The sequence below is a fragment of the Vanellus vanellus genome (assembly GCF_965231255.1).
Source record: "Vanellus vanellus genome assembly, chromosome: 3".
Taxonomy (NCBI): Eukaryota; Metazoa; Chordata; class Aves; order Charadriiformes; family Charadriidae; genus Vanellus; species Vanellus vanellus.
In genome coordinates, this window is record NC_138907.1 from 23,151,910 (window position 1) to 23,172,538 (window position 20,629).

The following is a 20,629-nucleotide window of genomic DNA, read 5'->3' on the forward strand; positions in this document are numbered from 1 at the left end:
AATGGCAAAGTAGCCTGCAAGTTGCCCTGCACCCATTCTCACTTCCTCCCTGCCCACAAGATTAAGTCCTACTAGTAACTAAACTCTCAGTCCACTCAAACCATCTTTAATACTGAATTCAAGATACAAAAAGCTATGTTTTCCATCAGAAGAATATTTTGAAATGCAGTTTTCAACAGCGTGTTCAAGTTATTTCTTTCTCCATCACACAAGGTATTTAACAACTCTGATTTACTTAAGAGTCATTAGATTAGATTCTTTCCTCACAGCAGGGTAATACCAATATGACTTCATTGGCTTAAAGCTGGCTCTATTTCCAGCAAGCAGGAACATCATGACACCAAAAGCGTTCCCAGTCTGTGTGCACACATGGAAAAGGATCTAAGGAAGCTCTTTCCTTAGTGTGGTCATCTTATCGTAACATTTAAAGATTAATTAGCAAGATTATCACTTACCTCATTCTATCATCAGCAGCCAGTTCATAATGCTATCATGACACTGGATTACAGCTGCATATATAGGAACAACACATGCTTCTACTCCTTTCATCTATAGCCTACCTTTCTTCTGCCTCTAGCACATGACTAGTAAGAGCATGCAAGACAGATTCAGCCTGCTTTAATTAAAGCCATCTTCATATTTTAACCCATTTAAGTTTAATCTTTCCACATATTGATTGTGACTGAAGTTTGAACCACATAGCAAGTACAAGATTAATCTAATTTCACTCTCAATTATATATAATTCTCACCTTGTGCAGGATTCTTGGATATGCATGCTTTAGTATTCACATCAAAATCTGCATATGAATTTGCAAAACACAGTGAGATAAAACATAGAATGAGTTGGACAACACAAAGCCTGCCTTAATATCTTTCCATGTAATCATTAAAATACAAAGTCAAGTACAGAACTCACTGTTGGTAATCTTCATCTATGTCTCTATGTCTTTATTTTCATCTGAAACTTGCTATATGCTTGAAAATTTCCTCAGCATAAGCCCCTACCAATACTGCTGTAATTTATCTCTGCTCATTTACAGTTACCTCAATGGGAGTAGAACACACATGGCACGCACCAGTTTCTTTCTACCTGATGTGTAAAGACACTTATCTATGGAACCACTTTCCATGCTTACAGAAACTGTAAAACTGCTAACACAGGAGAATATTTAGGAAATTCGAAATAAATTGCATCAGAATCAAGGATAAAAGCCAGCATGCAAGGTGCAGTCATGCTCTGGCTATGCCACTACACCCTCTGCACAAATCAGCACTGGTCCACCAATCAAGCATTTGATAATTTCTGTCCTAGCACATTAGGTGCTATAGTACCATCTATAAAATAGAGTGGAGGAAAAAAAAAGGCAAGTACAATCACACTGCATTGTCCTTGCAACAATGTGAACTTGAGTGTCTCCTGTGAAAAACTGCTGACACGGTATTTTTGTAATTCATTCCAAGACTAGTTTGACCCACGTGTGGGGGAGCATAGCAAGTAACACTCTACAAAAACAAGACGGGTTAAGCCACTTTACTCAAGTGTCTCGCTATATGTTGCGCTGTTTGATTTGTTTGTATCATTATATATAGAAAAGGAATGGAAGCTATTTCTGCGGCTGTTGCCAGACACAAAGCTCAAGAGTTTTTAAAGTTAACTCCTCCACTGCTCTCAGGAAGGCCCCGCCTAACGGCCAGAGCTGCTGTGAGAAGCTCAGCTCCGGCACGCTGAGAGGCAGGGCAGCCTCCACACAGGCCCCAGCCCCTACCGAGCCCCCCTCCAGGGCCGTTTACCTCAGCGCTTCACCTACCGCGGGCGGGCGCCCCACCGGCCGGGAAAGCCCCGCGCACGGCCCGTTAGCCACCTCCCGCCCGGCTCCAACCTCACCGCCGCCTCCTGGCGGACTTAAGGCCGCAGCTACTAAGCAGCGAGCCCGGCCAGACCACTACCGCCTCTACAGAAACTGACCAGGAGCAACGAGACCAATAGACTAACCCACCCTTCACCTCACGAACCGCCTAATGAGCACCTCCCGCCGGAAGTGGCGAACGCGGCCCCGCCCCCGCGGCGGCGGCGGGCGGGGTCAGGGGCGGGGCTTGCCGAGCTTAGGCCTTGCCGAGCTGGCGCCGCCGCGCGTCTTGCCACGCCCTCTCCTTTGGTTCCGGCGCGGTGACGGCGGGGATGGCGGCGCTGAGCCTCACCGTCAGCGCGGGGAGCCCCCCGCTCGGTAAGCGTGGGTCGGACTTTGCTTTACCCTGCTCTCTCCCCTGGGGGATGGGAGGGAGGACCCCGGCAGGGCGCTGTCCCCCTCGCTGCCCGCCGGGCCGTGCGCGCGTGGCGCGTGGCCGCCGCGTTGCATCATGCCGGCTGTCCTCGCGCGCGGGGACGGGCGAGGCGTGAGGGGAGGCCCGCGCCCGTCCTTCTCTCCGCAGCCCGGCTCTGCTGTAGGCCGGGGCTGAGGCGGCCGGCGGGTCCCCGGGGCGCGGGGCGAACCCCCTTGTCGCTGAGGGAGGCGGTAGGGCCGGTCCTCGGCGGGCAGGCCGGCGCTGGGGCGTGGGGGGGGGGGGGGGACGGCGGGACGTGTCGCCGCCAGGGACTGTCCCCTCGCCGGTTCCCACTGGTGCTTGAGGTGCTGAGGAGGCGCCGGCCCGGGAACCCGGCCCCGGTCTGCGGGGATCGGGCAGGGCTGGTCCTGCCGCCCTCGGGGCGGCTGGTGGCGAGCAGGTTGCTTTCGGGGAGCTGTTTGGGCAGCCGCCGCCGGCACTTAATGTAACTTAGGCTGGAGAAACTGAGTCGTGCGTGGACCCCTCGAGTGATTTAGCAAGTTGAGGTTAAATTTTCGAGGCAGCCCTAATTCGGGTTGCTTGTTTGTGAGCCCTGTCTAACTGCTGCTGTCTTTCGTTGCCACTTCTAATCTGCTGCTAAAATTCGGCTTGTCTGGGGAGCTGGTTCAAAGTTGCACTGCAAAATCCTGCTTTTTCGGTTGCTCGCTGTCCTTTGATGTTATATTGCCTTTAAAAATGGGAGAATCTCCTTCGTTACACTTTCTGCCATATGGAAACAGCCTTTTATATGTATTCCATACCATTTTTCCGTTTTGTTACAACTATTCAAAATACACTTTCTTCCCATTCTTCATCTTAGTTTATTGATTTCTTTTTTATGCTCTTATTTCCATATGTGTTTCAGAGTTGAATAAAACTTGCATGACTACTGATTTAAGGTATAATAATATACAAGTTTTAAATAACATTTCTTCTGATACCTGTTTATACCGATTTGCTAGAAAAGATATGATGCAATATGAGCTATGATTAACATGGGTTTAGGGGCTTTGGAGGATTCTTTTCTTTAGATAGCTGCTGATTGGCACTAGAGATTTAATTCAGGAGTTTGCATAATTATGTCAGAAATATTACATATTACATATGAAACACTTTGATAAACATTTGTATCAAGAAGACAAGCACACTCATCCTACTCATTCCTACTTTGTATTATTCATCATGGCTGCGCACTGGGAAAAGTGTAGTAGCTTTTCATGTAATTAGTATTAATTACATAGCTTGGTGTAGATAATACTTGTCATTTTCAAAGCGTTTCCATGCACGTTATTAAAATACTTACATGCCTTACAAACATATTGCATAAGGCATGTCATCCTGACTTTCACAGATGGATAACTGAGGGATGGGAAGAAGAACCTTGACTTAGCATTGGTAAAAGCTTAATGCTACAAGAAAGGTTTGCAGCTGAGCAGAGGTGAGAGCTAGGGAGTTCCTAGCTCCTGTGCTTTGTATTTAGGCCAGTGTATTAATAGCTTATAACATCATCTGCCTTAGGCAGTCTGTGCGTTGTTCTAGGGAGGATAAAATGCACAGCACACTATGAAGACGGTAACAGGTTAGATGTCTTTCAAGACCTAGAGTATAGTCCTTTGGCTGGTTTCATTGAAGTAGTATTTGCCTATGCAAACGCTTGCTGTCTTTGTATGTGCTTCTGAGCAAAGTAAAAGAACACAAGCTCCTCTGCTTATACTCAGCAGGCTGAATCTGGACCTGAGCCAATCCAGAAATACAGCCAAGTTAGCTCAGTGCTTTGTTTGAGCTGCTGTGTCGTGCTATAGAGCATTGAGATCAGAGTAGGTTTGCATCAAGCCACTTCGAATATGGGCAGAGCTGTCTTCCAGTTGATGATGTAGCTTAAAAACGTCAATAATTCTTTTCTTTCTAGAGGCCGTCCTTTACTGTCACTGGTGAACTACTTACTCTGAAAACCCTATATAAGCTTCCTGCGCTCTTACATGGATAGAGTTTCTTGGTTTTGAAGGGCTAATCTTTTCATAAACATTAAATCGGGTTAAAAATAGTCTCATCCTTGTTCAGAAAGTACTGGTATATTCAGTAATTGATCTCCTTTAATGTGTATGTCAGGGCTGAGATGGAGTAAGTTACTATACTGTTCAATAATTAAAAGCAATTTGATTACATTCTCTATGTATATTGGGGGACAGGACTGATTTTTACAATACCCTTAGGAAGCAAAATGTATTGCTGCCAACACTTTCAGAGCTCACAGGAGGTTACTGTATGCTGGACATTATAAATTTGAAGCTGTAAGGATTGCCAAGAATAAGAAGCCTCTTGCATATGAGACTGAACATTGATTTCTTCCCTGGGCAATCTTTCTTGAAGGAGGCAGTTCAGTCACTTGGTCCTATTTGATAAGAAATGTAACTGTTTTGTTGCTACTCTGAAAGATATCTTTTCTGGAAGAAAGTTCAGTGTCTTTTTCTCTTGTTTTTTAAAGGAGCTCTGCTGACGGTGGAGCATGTGAAGAATGATGTTGAAATTTCAGTGGAGGAAGGCAAAGAAACCATCCTCCGTGTGTCCGAGTAAGTGACTTTGCATCTCTCCTTCTAGCTTTAGGTCAGCAGTTCTAAAAATCACATGGTTGTAACATTGACAGTAACCTTTTCAGGTAGGAGGAAGAGAAGAATACAATTTTATTCATCACTGCATTACTGATGTCTCTGTAACACGGACAAAACATTCATATGTAGAATATAGTCTAAACTTGATCTTTCTGGAAAGAGCTCTGGTATTCTTATTTGAATGCACTTATCTCTAGTTGCCTATGCTGCACTAGTTACTTTATTGATTAGGTATTTGCCTTTTTGAGCTGCCATGCATTATCAAAAGCAAGGTCGTTTTATATTAGGCAAGATTGGTATACAAGAGTCCTTGGACTTGTGGATGTGGGGTAGAATGAATTTTAAAGGTTTATATGGCATTATTTTGGGCTCACTGCTGCATATAATTGAAGGCACAATGTTATCTCAGAAAAGTGCTAATTAACTGTGCCATGCTATCCAGTGTATCCATCTATAGCCTGTAGAAAGAATCTTGAACATTTTTGTAGAAACTCTATTGTCTGTCCTAAAAATACTCTGCTATTGGAATAAATACTTTGAAGTTTGGGGCAGGAAGGTGGTTTTTATGATCTGAGTAAGATCATATGCCTATCAGAAATGCAGGAGTAATGGTGTTAGTTTTGAGAAGCTGCATTGTCATCTTAGATTCCGTATTAGCTAAGATACCTGGATAAATCAAGAGGAGCTATTCTGATATCTTAAGTACCACTGACATAACAGTGGAAATCTCTGATGTCTAGTATCTGCAGTAAGGAGTGTATTTTGACCAATAACCATTGTGGTCCTAACTTAAAGTATATTAACACTGTGATGAGTTTGGAATTAGTGATTGTAAGTGTGCATTTTGAATACTGAAGTTTTTTTGAAAGAATAGGGAGAAAAAATCTGTTGTTCGTGGACTTGCTGACAGACTCACATTTTGGGAGCTATTTCAGTAGAAGATGCTGTTAAAGGCACCAGTGCATCATAAGTTAGTATTTCTGCATGTCTGTAGATCAGTTATAAAAACAACATAGTATTTTTATGTTGTGTTGCAGAGATCCTGACTTGGTCCTCATAAATTTAACACCAAATGAGCTTTGCATTGCCTTCTAACCTTAGGGAAAGAGCTTGTCACTATGTACGTATTTCTGCAAAACAACAAAGCACAGGATGGTTCACAATCCTCGATCATAATGATTTTTTTACTGGTTGCAAATATTGCTTTCTGTTCTAAATGTTAGACTTGAACTCGGATATGAGTTCTTTCCTTACCGTGATGTCTGATTTTGTGTTGTCTGTACATACCGGTGGTATTGAATTTGTGATTTGTGAATTGAAGCAAAAGAAATGTGGCAGATTGTACTTGGTATTAATTGGTACAGCATTAATAATTTTCAGTGTGTGTTATGCACATGTGGTATACAGCATACATAACAGAGAGTTAATTGGATATTTTTTAGCTGCATAAGAGTTTTCCCCTTAAGTAGTCTTAGATTTTGGTTTCATTTTCCTGTCTCAGTTTAGGCAGAGTGTGTGTATCTGTATACCAAAAGATATATATGCACATATAAACTCCTGTGGCACATGGGGTTGATCTTGGAATAATATAAATTTAAATACTTGACTTTGAAATATTTTATTTTATTAAATAATTTTATATAGCATGCCTTCTTCCCACTGTGTTGCAAAACCACTCATTTTAGCTGTAATGGAAATTGTCAGAAATGTAAAGCACAAGCTCTTCTTCTGCACTTACTTTGTCTGCGTGTGGATAAGGTCTAAAATCATGGTTCCATCAGATGGAATTTTTTCTGTGTCCAAGTTGTCTCATCCCTGGCATTGGATTATGTTTAAGAAGTTATTTCAAACCTCAATATTGCATTAATTTTCTCTTGGTCAGTTGTACAATAATTTTAAAAATTGATTCTCTATTTTAAAGTCTGTTAAAAGTGTATCTGTAACTTGAGAAGCATCAGCTGAACTCATATCTCAACTATGCTTTTGGTAAATGGATTTCATGGCATCAGTTCTGCTGAAGCTATCTTATTTTGGCATGGCTTGAAATTCACTTGGGATATTTCAGACTGATTTTTTTTTTTTTTTTTTCCCCAGGAAACCATTAGTCCTAATGACTTGACTAGAACAAGAGAGAACATTTTATTTGCCATTTTTCTAGGTTATATTTTGTAGCGCAGTTAAAGTCTGGTGACAAACTTTTCAGCTAACCAGCTGAAACTTATCTGTCAGCTAGTTAGCTGAAAAGTTTATCACTAATTTGAGATTAAGAATTTTATTTCAAAGGTTATTTTTGGATCCTTAATTTCAAAACTTCACGTGGTAATAGCTTCTAAACAAACCACTCTGCTAAATGCTGATGGCTTTATGGAGTGTTTTAGTATACTTGCATCTTATCAGATAACAAACTGCAGTACAACTTTTCAGTTTTGTGTTGTGAGCACATGCATACCTCAGACTAGTATTACCCTTAGGCAGCTCTATCTAACCTCTGCACAGAACCATTTGGCAATGCTTTTTACAAATTAATTCAAATAATGCTTTGTTTCAATTGGAGATTCTGTGTTTTGTTTTGTTTTGTGTGTTTTTTTTTTTTTTTTTCTTCTCCCATCTTGTCTTCTGCTGCTTGAATATTTGCCCTGGTATTTAATTATGGGGCATTTCATGTCACTTTCAAGAGACATTTACTCTGCCTATAACATTATATTGTCCCTGTTTATTCTGCCTTACTTACCCCTGGACTTAGGCACTACCTGCAAAGAGCAGTTTTAATGTTTTCTATCTTTTTCAAAGAAAGGAGGCCAATTAGCACTATGTTTGGGTGGAAGCAGATCTTTTTATCCCCAAAGAAAATAATCAACTTTTTAAGCACCAGTGTGATTTTACTTAAAATATTGTCACATTTCATATATTTATTCAGTTTTGCTTGAGCAATCAAGGATATTTGTTTTAGTATGAACTAGTGAAAACAACAAAAACACATTTCACGGGCTTTCTGTAGATACAAATGTATTAGAAATGTTTTGTTTTTCTCAGTTTGAAAAAGCTTCATTAAAATCTGGTAGCAGTGTGAAATTATATTGGAACATACTTTGTGTATGTTAAGCCTGCCACTGTGGCTTTTGTTTTTAGTTAGATTTTAAGGATCATCTGTATACTGGATTCTAGAAGCTTGAAAAGCTAAAAGCAAAAAAAAAACCCAAACAACTACAAATGAACTGTGTTCGTTAGTGCAGTTAACATAATGAGATTGGTTGATCCATTTGTACTAAAAATGGGACTCGTTATAATTGTTAATATATCAGGAAGTCTTTTTCAGAACTTTCATTGATTTTTTGCAAGGCTTTTTGAGGGCTATCAAAAATTCTTTTATAAAGGATATGGTAGGTGTAGCAGGAAGTACAGAACAATGGCAAAAGAGAAATAAAACCTTGTTTGGACAAGTTGAAGTGTAGCATTCAGTCCATTAAATTGAGTGGAACAGGACACTTAAAGGAACTGTTTTTGTTGATGTCAATGCTTGTTTGAAGCAATTGGAGAGCTAATTTTGTAATCTATACCTATGTGGGACTGTGGAGATGGGTATTATCTGGAGACTTGATGGTTGTGATGCATCATTCTTCCAAAGTTCTTTATTAATGAAAATGTTCACATTTATCGTAGATGAATTTGAAGTCAGATTTCTGACAGTATGCAGTTTTTTGTAACACTGTATGTAAGGTAGAGGAGGGAGATTAAAACACAGAAAGAAGTATGTTCTTTGGAGAGCCTTTCGCCTCCAAATCTATCAAGAATTTTCAACAGCAGAACGGGAAAAACAAATTCAAATGAGTCTTTTATCTGGTGAAGACTGAGTAAAAAACAGAAATACAGGCAGCCAAGTTTCTTCAACAGGGGATAGTCTCTATGAAGTGTAAATTGAGTAAAGTGACTAACAAGTGAACAGGTTTTTTCTTCTGATGCTAGCCCTTAAAACCATGGTGGAGACCTCTTGATTCCTCTGTAGATTCACTAGGAATCCTCTTCAAAGTCATCCTTCTTGTATGAAAAAAAAACAGGTGTTGATTTAGCTCCTTATATTCTGCAAAATATGTAGCTCAAGTTATGCTTATGCATTCTGTCAGATGTGGAGAGAAAGTTTTAGTCTTTGAAAGAATAATCAGAGTTTTATTTTCTTAATTTCTGTCTATCTAAACAAAATTGTTTCATGTTTAGAAGCTTACTGTTTAATCTGGTGATAGAAAAGCAAGGATTGATATATTCTTTTGCTAGATATTTTTTTTATTCTCGTGACCTGGTACCTGTTGGTTCACCCAGAAATTATTTTGCTGTTGCTTTACACGTTTCAACTATGTGTGTACAATTAAAATTGAACTGGAGGTAGTAATTTAATACACTTTTATCTTGCCTCTTGCTTTTCTTAGGCATGTTTCATTTACTGATGTGAATTCAATAGCTCGTTATCTGGCTAGAGTTGCTGGTTCTGCTGGGTTGTATGGTTCGAATCTTTTGGAACACACTGAGGTGAGAAGGAATCATGCCTCTCTCTTAATTTTTCTTTTTCTCCTCTCTTTTGGCCTGCAATCAAAGGGGGTTTTGTTGTTTGTTGGTTGGTTGGTTGGTGGATTTTTTTTGGAACTTGTGTCTATTTTTCTGAATTTTATTGTTAGATAGAGGTTTCAACTGTGAGGGATGCCGAGGGTTTTGTTTTCTTAAGCTTGCTCCTTCTTATAAAGAAGAGTCATAAATCTGAGCTTTGAAAAGGTTGCTGTTTCCCACCCCTGCAACAGCAACTAATAACCCGACAGTTCACTAATAGAAGATAATTTAGTTTGGAAGGTGATGTCTGCAGTTTTCCCTGTTCGCTTTCCTGGGGTCTGTTGCCATCAGTTGCTACCTTGTAACACTTCAGTGGAACACAAAGGAACACCTTATGACATTGAAATACTGAATTAGTTTTTGCTGTATATGATGGACAAAACCCTGACTTCATTCAGTGAAATGTGGCGAGACATCGCCATGTAGATGGACTATTCCCTCATGCAAAGTCGTGTGTTCCATAATGCTTCCCTAGGGGTGCCATAAGGGCACCAGAATTTTTGTGCCAAAGAGGGAAGTTTTTTGGTCTTCCTTACTTACACAGATTACAAAAAATTATTAGGAACTGTAGATATGATATGAAATGAGAAGGAATTCTTCCCGAGTCTAGCTCAGAATAATCATATGCTGAATTTTAAGTTGGTAGCTGAAACTAACAGATAAATTGAAATTTATTTCCTGTCAACATTGGGGAGGGACTGAAGGACTTGATTTAGCTCTTTTCTGCAACTACTTGAAGCTAGTAGTAATCACTCTTCAGCCCATATAGCTGGTTTTAAGGGAAGTGTTGTCTTAGTATATTGCTTGTAAGGCATTTAAAAAGCTGTAGGTTATCTTGTGGCCGTTTAAACTTTCTGACCAAACCCCTTGCTTTTAAGTTAAGCCCTGAGATCTCTGCAAACACACTTTCAAGACTGCTATTTCTGATAAAATACTTCTTTTCACTTCTGCATCTTTTAAAAATAAAGTTGTACTTTGAGAAGTACAGTGACAGCTGCATTTGTGGTGCAAATATTTTGGACCATAACTGCAAATGACTGAACTGAATTCTGTGGTGGTGTAATTACATCTGTGCCTGCCACGTTGGCTCAAATATTGGAAGGATTCCTGATGCAGTTTACAGAACACTTGCACATGAAATAGGGACAGATGACTAGAAGAGACATTTAGTCTCTTACAGGACTGAGGGATTCAATTTATAGACAAGGCTACATTATTAACCAAGGGCATGATTTTTATTGGGTTTTTTTTTGTTTGTTTATGCACCAAAATATGTTTCCTTCTATGGGAGAATACTTTTTTTCAGGAGAGGAGAGAGGGAAATGAGGTTGGGGAGGGATTTGATTTCTTCAAATTTAAAAGGAGATGAGACAGAGAAGAATAGGGACTGAGGGGAAAATGATATACTTATCCAGCACTAGACCAGGAAGATCAAATAGGTCACAAATATGGTGTCTAAATAGTTGAAGGATAATGACAATTATTATATACTGTATGTGATAAATAAGTATCTAAGAAATGCTGATTATTTTTACTAGTGGGAATAGCTTCAGTAATGTCAGTATTTTCAGCAGTTTGAATACATCCTAAATGAAGAAATTAAATTTAATCATTTAGTATGGTTCTGGGTAAATGTTTGTGTATTTTGTTTTAAACATTCTTTAAGCGCATATTATGATTTATTGTCCAATATATACAATGCTAATGATTCAGTCAATATTTTCTGTTCAACTGTCAAATAGATTGTGTATTGCTTCAGTTTTTTAACATGTTTCTTTCTCATTCCTTTAGTAACTTTAACTATCTTTTGTCCCTTAAAACTAGATTGACCATTGGCTGGAGTTTAGTGCTACAAAGTTATCTACAGACAGCCAGTTTCTTTCAGCAGTCCAAGAGCTCAACCACTGTCTGTCCCTAAGAACATACTTGGTTGGAAACTCTCTGAGTCTTGCAGACTTGTGTGTCTGGGCTGTACTAAAAGGTACCAGTATACATGTTCTCGCTTTCATTCGCTCGCAATCAGAGCGTACCAGGAGTCCTCAAATTTCCTTTTTTGTGGATGCTAGTAGCGACTCTTAGCTGTATGCCAGGCTGTATACTACTGTGCATACTGCTTTGACCTGTGTATCGCTAGTGATGGGAATAGTATAGCTTGGGAAATCCTAGATTTTTTTTAAATTGATGTTTGAAATTTATAGGATGTAATCATAGATGGGTAATTTTTTTAACCTCTATTGTGATAACTGTAAGAGTGTCTTATTACCTGTTGCCTAAATATGAAAATTTGCTGTGGCCCAAAATTTTGGATTAAATCTTTAAATTATTTTATAATACAGAGTAAAATTATATACACAGACCTTTCCATGACATTATCTTAGTAGAGGAAATTTCTTTGGTGTTTAGTTTGAATTCTTAAAAGAGCTATATGTTACCCTGTGAAATACCCTTTGGCGATTAAAAGAAGCTTTGATGATCTGTTTTTATGGGTTTGTTTTTTATATTCTCTTAGATGTATGTCTAAAGTTGATAGGTGTCAATCTACCATTCAGTATAACCAAATTTCTCTTGAAAGTAAAATGCATATTCAAGATTAAAAGCTAACACCTTTCAGTATTTTTTTCAAAGTTGCTGCTCTTGAGAGAAATCTGAAGGGAGTGTACTTCTTTCTTTTTTTTTTTTTTTCTCCTTTCCCTGTCAGAATCTTTCTAGCAAAGTTGTGTACCTTGAAAATTAGATTGTGGGATTACAGCCTCTCAGAAATAAAGGATAGTATTGATACATGCTTCACATCTGATAAAGCTCAGAAAACATCAAATGTAGACACACTAGAGGGATATCATATATTTCTGTCTTAAAAAAAGTTGTTATTATTTTGAGGTGGGTGATACAAAGAGCAATATATGTTCCCCAGTCACCTCCTGCTTTGTTGAATCCAAGAAAGAATGCGGTATGTTTTGGGCTTGGAGGGAGTTTATTTAATTTGCTTTAAAATTACTTGTGTCCCCATGACTAAATGTCTTTTCAGAAGAGAGTGCAAGTAGGTGTTTTAAAATTATAATTTTTTTTAGTCTTAAAAATTGCTGTTGGTATTCATTCTATTTTTATAATTTAATAGCTTGAAAAATGATTTGTCTTCTAACAGATAATAACATATGGCAAGAGCAATTACAGCAAAACAAAGCCCCTGTCCATGCAAAGCGATGGTATGGCTTTCTTGAGGCACAGCGTGCTTTTCAGTCAGTAGGAGCCAAGTGGGCTTCTGGTACACCAAAGGTTAAAATGGTAAGATTTACTCAGATCCTCTAGAGAGAGTAGCTTTATTTGTGTGAATACACTATAAGGCAATGTTTTTTGATTTTATATTAGAGAATTAAAAGTTAAAATGAATCAGTTATATAGTAAATTACATTTCTGTAAACCATTTAAAGACAAATATGTCACTTTCGTATTTAGAAAGGCATGGGTGGTTTGGTCCAGTGCTTAAATGGAACTATGTAAAAATGGCACCTCTTAATCAGCACTGCTCTTTAGATATATTGTTTGCTTTTCCTAAACAGGATTTTGAGATCCTGATAGACCTGCAAAGATAGCAGCCCTTGGTTGATTGAACTTGTTGATCACATTCAGGTTAAGAACACAAAGATATAAAAACATGGCTAGCCACTGTTTACTTCTATGTAATAAATTAAAAACAACTTGGTGGGATTTTTCCAGTCCTGGATCAAATTTGAAGACAGAATAACTGAGAAGTCCAGAATTAATCTTGTTTTGATGTACTACGAGTAATGTGAGTTATGAAGAGATGAATTTGAGGTCCAATATGGCAGCTTTTTGTCATCTGGTTTGAAAGGAGAGCTTTGTGCAGAATCTATTATCTAGAGTTTTATATCTGATTATACAGATAATGAGCTCTGTAATTATGTCTCTGTTAATTTTTAAGGCAACAGAAAAGAAAGCAGATGTTGGGAAGTTTGTTGAACTTCCTGGTGCAGAGATGGGAAAGGTCATTGTAAGGTTTCCTCCTGAAGCAAGCGGGTAAGAAACAGATACCTTGAGAATGTTCTATTTGTGTTATTTCTTTCAAAAAAAAGAAAGGTGTACTTTGGTGAGGGTGTCAACCAGCTTATCAGACAAGACTTTTAAGCCAAAAGAGTATTTACAGTTTTGTCCACAGCTACCTAAGAGCTGTATGTTTACTTCTCTCTACCTCGTGGGACTGTTGCCTGAACTTGGAATAGGGAGGTTACTTGCCAGCAGGTGACATGGTGCTGCTCAGCAGTGGGATGAGAAGCAGAAGGATGGCATTTCCATGGATAGTGGAGGCATGAGCGCTGATAGGAGCTATGATGTATAAATACGATTTTTATTGGTTGGGTGAAAGGACTCAGTGCTTCTCAAGGAAGCTTAGATTTGAGAAAAGAAAGATGTATGGGATAGATAGCCTCCCTTGGGAAGCTTGACACTGGATGTGTAATGGATGCCTTTGGCCCAGGGGTCCAGGCTGTATGTAGTCCCAAAACACAAACTCCTTAAAGACCACACAGTGGAGATTTGATAAGCCAATTTAATAAATACAATTTTCAGTCAACTTTTAATTTTCTGCTTCTTTTTAGAATTGTCTGATGAGCTGTAAAATTTCCATGATAGCATTTCTTCATTAAACTGCTTGTTCAGCATCATGTGGCTTCTGTAGTAGTGTTTCTTACTCTATTAGTCCAGTATAAACTGTTGCTCAAATATCATAACTTACATATTATGTATGTGTATAACATATATTGTTCTCACATTACTTTAGTAGCTTTTAGTGTCTTAATTCTGGTGTTTTACTTAAAACACTGTTCTTTAGGGACAAGTATCTAATTTTTTTGGAAGTGATTTTCATTTGGTGAATTTGGTTTTTTTTATATTTAGTTTAAAGTGACAGTAGCTTTTTAGCTTATGTTAAAAATAAACAGCAACTACCATTTCAGAAAATTCTACTCTTCTGAATGCGATAAGTTCAGATTATCTGGTAGCTACTACTGAGTATCATCAACAGTTGGTTAAAGTTAGGTTGTAAAACTGGAGATAATTGCAGTCCTATCTTTATATCCATAGTGACACTCTAATTTACAGATTTAGGTATTTTGAACAGTTAACTACGAAATTTATGGTAGAAGAACCATTATCTATTTTCATAAGTGCATAGTATCTCAACAAATATCCTGGTTGGGTTTTCTGGGTTAGACTTATGTATTTCTTTCCAGTCTAGCTGAAGTAGTGCTGGTGTATGTATTTATTTTTTATTTCCTTTTTAGATATCTGCATATCGGTCATGCTAAAGCTGCCCTGCTAAATCAGCACTACCAAGTTAACTTTAAAGGAAAACTTATTATGAGATTTGATGACACAAATCCAGAAAAAGAGAAAGAGGACTTTGAAAAGGTATGATAAGAGAGCAGGGAAATTCATTCACTACATAGCTAATTCAAAGGTAAATGACATGCAGATATGCTCTCACACACTTTTTTGCACTAGGTTTTTACGGTATCAGTGTTACACTTAAGCCTTATGCTTGGAAGAAATTTCCATCATCTTTACCTTAAAAAGCTTAAAGTCCTTTTACTGGTAGCTTATTTCTTCCCTTTCTCCAATGTTTGTGTTTTGTTTGTTTTTTTTTTTTTTTTTTTCAGTATGTAGATTTCCAACTCTTGCAATACACTGTTTTACAGACTGCTTAGTCTGTAACAAGTAACTTGTTTCAGCTTTCATCTCCTTTTCTTGTTCTACCTCTTTCTTGAAGCTGTTTAAATCTATTCTCATATAATTATAGGTTGTGAATGAATTATAAGTGCCTGCCTCTCTTTTCTTTCATGCGTGTTATATTATTCTTATGGCTTATCCTTCCTGGACAATGGAGCGTTAAAAAAAACCCACCACATCTGGCATGAAAAGGATGTAGGTTTAAGAAAACTAGCTTTCCTGAATATTACAGTGTACAATTTCACACTTTGCAGGTTATTCTTGAAGATGTTGCAATGCTGCACATCAAACCAGATCAATTTACATATACCTCAGATCACTTTGAAACAATAATGAAATATGCTGAGAAGCTTATTCAAGAAGGAAAGGCATATGTGGATGATACTCCTGCAGAACAAATGAAAGCAGAGCGCGAGCAAAGAATGGAATCTAAACACAGAAATAATTGTAAGATATTTAAGCATCCGTCTTGCTTTCTTATCTTTTTAATTTGGCATCAAAACTTGATTTTTATTAACAAAGATGGATTAGGTGGCTAATTGCATATCTCTAAGGTCCTTATAGGAAGTGTTTAGTGCTTTGTTCTGCAAGGCTGGAACAAGTGTACATTTGGACAGGTGCAGTAAACTCATTACCACTTTTAAAAAATTCAAAATGTAAAGTGTGTGAAAATGAATTCCAGTGTCTAAAGAGGGGCATGACATTGTTTTTTGTTATTGCAATAATAAAATGTGGTTCTGTATAAACTTCGTAATACCTTAGAAAATGACTTATTTTTATTGTTCGTAGGTGTTAATAAGAATCTACAAATGTGGGAAGAAATGAAAAAGGGAACAGAATATGGACAAACTTGTTGTCTACGAGCAAAAATAGATATGAGTAGTAACAATGGATGTATGAGGGATCCAACTCTTTATCGTTGTAAAAACCAGCCTCACCCACGTACTGGAAGTACCTACAAGTATGTTCACTTCCTCATTGTGTGATTTTTTGCTCTTTTCAGGTCGTTTACTGTTCCTTAGCAAACTTCTTTTAATGCTTGGAACCTGCTAGTATTTAGGTCAGAATATATAATGAGTCTCTTGACTTTCTGAAACTTCTGCAAATGATCTTTTAAACCTGTGAGTTGGCCAACATAGTCAGCAGTAAATATTATTTCAGTTTTGGTCCATAAATATATTATATGTCAATGAAGAGCTTTGAGTCACAACATGAATTACGACTTAATGGCTGTGTCTTGGACAACAACAGAACTGTTTGCTTTAGCTCTTAGAGCTCAAACAGAATCATGGCAATTTTACATTGCTACAAAACATCCTTGATCTACCTACCTGAGTGGCTGCTTCCATTTTCACAGCAACTGCTGTCTTTGTGCAGAATGAAGAATTAGTATTGTGCAGTGAGGTAAGCCTACTCAATTGTTCAAGGCTATGGTTCAGTGCTTATTTGAAACCTCTGTTTCCAGCTATATAACTCCCTTTTTGGAAACATCCATTTAATGTGTGTATAATAGTAAAGGTATGTCTGTGGGTAGGGGGTTGCTTTTAAACATGAAAGCTTTGCTCATTATTTAATCAACTAATGATTCTTTCAGATATTTAAGGAGAAAAATCCCTATAAGTCAGCATTTTATGTGTTTGAACAAAAGCAGTAGCAGTGTTGGATTCTTTTTTTTTTTTTTTAGTCTTTAATATTACAGCTATGATCTATTAATTTCTTGAAGATTTTCTTGTTTTGAAAAATGTATTGTCCTCTGGATATTTTTATGGACAATTTGTTGTGTATGTGATATTTTAGTCTTGATCTGAAGGTTTTCAGGACCATAGATTATAATATATAAATATAAATTATGCTTAGTTTAAATGTTTACATGTGAGGAAGGTGTTTTGTTCTTCTGCCCTGCTAATTGAAGGTCTTTATTCTCAGGGTTTATCCCACATATGACTTTGCCTGCCCAATTGTTGACAGTATTGAAGGTGTCACACATGCATTGAGAACAACTGAATACCATGACAGAGATGAACAATTCTACTGGATCATTGAGGCACTGGGCATAAGGAAACCATATATATGGGAGTATAGCCGACTAAACCTCAACAACACTGTGCTCTCTAAGAGAAAGCTGACGTGGTTTGTCAACGAAGGGCTTGTGGATGGATGGTATGTTACATGGTTGTAGTTCAGCATTGTTGCTTAAGATAATTGTGACTGATGCACGCATTCTCTGTTTTGGACAGTGCTTAAACATCAAAGCAGCAGGAAAGAATATTTAAACAATATTTAAGAATATATATTCATTACAGTGGCTTCTGCATGTACAGTGTATCTGTTTACTACTCTACAGTAACTGTGTACATACATATTCATATCTTATAATAAACATGAGGTAGCTTATTTTTGGACTCTGGCTCTTGTTGCGGGTGCTACTTAACACATTTTCCATTCTGAGTCATCAGATACATTCCTGAGCAATGCCAGAAGGGGGCCTGAATTGAAGAACTTCTGGTCCTAGCTATCTAGTCAAATCTGTCTTATTTCCTTCCTGCGTTCCCTCCCTCCCCTTCTTGCTGTTCTTTTTTTCACGTTAACTGGATTTCTGTAGGTAGCGCTCAGTGGTCTAGTAGTCTAAGTATTTTCCTAGAAAGGGTGAGCCGTGGATTTACACTTCTGCAAGTAGTTTGAACAAAAGGAGCCTCTCTAGACTCCATTAGTACAATAGGCTAGCTGTGGGACCACACCATCTGAAGTCCTCTCCTCATAGTACAGGAGTCTGAAGAAATGAATGCATAATGCTAAGTCAGACAACTGCTTGTAGTGTTGTTCCTGGGCTGGTTTTAGGTGACTGTGCTTAGCCTATAGGAGCATCATTGTACACAAGTTCCTAGCCTGCCTGGTTTTCTTGCTTAGGTGTGCCACGTGTGCTTTTTTTTTTTTTTTTTTTGCTTTCAATTGTGGCATGAAGCCACTTTGCTAGAGCTAAAATTCTCTTTTTTATTCCCTAGAGGTATAGCTGGTCTTACCCTCCCTAAGCCTTGCTGTTCATTCCTCAGCAAGGTTTGATTCGTGTTCCCACCAAAACATTTTACATTTTAGATTAGGCCTTTTTATTTCTTGCATAAGAGAGTAAAATCACAGAATTTTAGAATCATTGAGAGATAACATTGTCATTGTCCGCATCTCTTTCTGGTTTCTCTTGAACAAGAAACAATCAAGCCCTGTTGTTTCAGGTTCCATTATTCAGGTGCCATTGAAAAGGAAGTAATGTGATAGAGACATAACTATTGCCTTGTGAGTTTTTGAGGGACTAAAGATTGAATAGATAGAGGATAAGAGCCTCTTCACCAAGAGATGCCTTCCCTCCCTGGGGTGAAGCAGAAATAAAACTGCACCACACATTTTGTACAGATAAGAGCTCAGACTTTTCAGCTAGGTCTTCTCATCTAGGTTTTAATTCACACAAGCAAAATACACTGAAGCTTCACCTTTTGTGTGTGGCAGTTATTATTAGTAAAGTTTTTGATCAGTCTGACTAATAGATAGAACTTAGTATGTGACACTCACAAAATGTATTTTTCTACTAGGGATGACCCAAGATTTCCCACTGTGCGTGGTGTCTTAAGAAGAGGCATGACAGTTGAAGGGCTAAAACAGTTTATTGCTGCTCAGGTGGGTGTTCTCTTCTGATTTTGAATCTCATTTGGTAAGGACAAGTTTTTGTGAAGTTGCAGTTAAAGTACTTGTCGTTCGGAGGTTTGTTCTTTTGAAGGTTTGTTCCTTTCACATATACTGCTTCAATAACATTAACACTTGTGAGCAGGTCCTGGCAAAATGGGCTAGCAGATTTTTTTAAAAAGTGTTTATTTTGCAAGCTCAAGATGCCTTTCTAAACTGGATGAATGCAAACTGTAGAGGGTTTGTAGTCATTAAAGGAGTCTAATAGCTAGAATATTTATATTATATTAATGTTGGGTTTTTTTCCAGGGTTCCTCTCGATCTGTTGTGAATATGGAGTGGGATAAAATTTGGTCATTTAACAAAAAGGTATGTGCTTACTTGAATTTGATGCTACTTCTGATATCCTCTTTCTGGGATGTGTAGAGAATCCAGCGTTCATTGGAGTGCTTATCACTACAGTAGCAGTTGCAGTACGTTGCATCATTTGGCACACTTTCAGGAAAATGGAATGTCCCCCCCTTTCTAAGCTGAACTAGCACTAATCCTATTGATTCTCCTATATCAATACTTACTTGCCTTACTTAGTAGTATGGGGAAAGATCATGGTGTTTGCTGTAAATCTGATGTGAAAACTGCATTTCATTTTTCTGCTTTCAAGCTGCGAGCTATCTGTAAGAAGGTATTACTTAATGCTTTTTACCTTAGCATATAGCTTACAGTGCTGTAAGCGTACATAGCATAAGCTATCATTTTGCAGCTTCATAGCACAGTCACATTTGCTTACATAACAGGAGCTCTACAAACCCACTGAAAATGCATTATTCCTAGTTTTAAACAGCTGCCCGTTTCTGGTTTGGCTTATTTATGTTAACATGAACACAAATCTTACTCAATTTGATTCATGTTGGCCGCTTTTCCTTTCTGTGGCAAAAGGACTAACGGGCTGGGTATACTGCCTGTGTAGATAAAGCCAGCACTGCTGATGTTTCTGACTGAATGTCAAATAAGGAATATTGCATCTTGACATGGTTAGTCGCTTTTTGGCAGCGGATGCTTGGACACTATAATAAGGCGAATTGTTATAATGCTGATTGCATATTTTGTGTGATTGTGGAAACACCTGTTATTTTGCATTGGGATTCCTGCTTGGGTTTGCTTAGATAGTACCCAGATCTGTTCATTTCAGTACTTTTTGCTTGTATGGCATGTGTCTTGTATTTCTTCATGTATTTTGCACTTGGCCTGCTACATACACAAAGGTTTATGAATTGGTTCTTTGTGTTGCTGCATAAATATACTTATGACTAAGAACTGGATTTTGGGGAAAAATCCCTGGGGCGCATTTTTTGAATTGGCTTTTAAACTGTGTTTCTTAGACCTCTGACTCAACTCCTTGGACAGCACCTTATTTACTAGCCCTTTATATTTACATGTGTCTGTGCAGATAGTTTGCAATCTGCAATATAAGCAAAAACAAGTGGTAGTTCTGAGCTCCAAGACTTCATCAGTGTGAGAGCTCTTATTTTATATGTTATCCTGTAATTATGCTACTGACTTTTTAATGCCTGTCATCTGAGGAAGGATTGAGTTTTAATGAGTAAAATAAAGGGCCTGGTATTAATGTTGTAAAATTCAGTCAGTTATCAAAATTATGATATTAAATCACATACCACACCTTTGTCT

The 20,629-nt window shown here is 38.1% G+C and overlaps 1 protein-coding gene across 1 annotated transcript in view; it reads left to right on the top strand.

The window, feature by feature from the left end:
* Positions 1–2,181: 2,181 nt before the first annotated feature.
* EPRS1 (glutamyl-prolyl-tRNA synthetase 1) overlaps positions 2,182–20,629 on the top strand; it is a gene marked incomplete at its 5' end in the record, with an annotated part of 40,495 nt that continues 22,047 nt past the window's right edge. Inside the window, 12 exons of the mRNA XM_082480240.1 lie at positions 2,182–2,227; positions 4,810–4,894; positions 9,355–9,454; positions 11,354–11,510; positions 12,672–12,811; positions 13,470–13,564; positions 14,827–14,953; positions 15,526–15,718; positions 16,061–16,232; positions 17,198–17,431; positions 18,853–18,937; positions 19,253–19,312. Of these exons, the coding sequence (XP_082336366.1) occupies positions 2,182–2,227; positions 4,810–4,894; positions 9,355–9,454; positions 11,354–11,510; positions 12,672–12,811; positions 13,470–13,564; positions 14,827–14,953; positions 15,526–15,718; positions 16,061–16,232; positions 17,198–17,431; positions 18,853–18,937; positions 19,253–19,312 (1,494 nt within the window). The remainder of the gene's footprint in view (positions 2,228–4,809; positions 4,895–9,354; positions 9,455–11,353; positions 11,511–12,671; positions 12,812–13,469; positions 13,565–14,826; positions 14,954–15,525; positions 15,719–16,060; positions 16,233–17,197; positions 17,432–18,852; positions 18,938–19,252; positions 19,313–20,629) is intronic.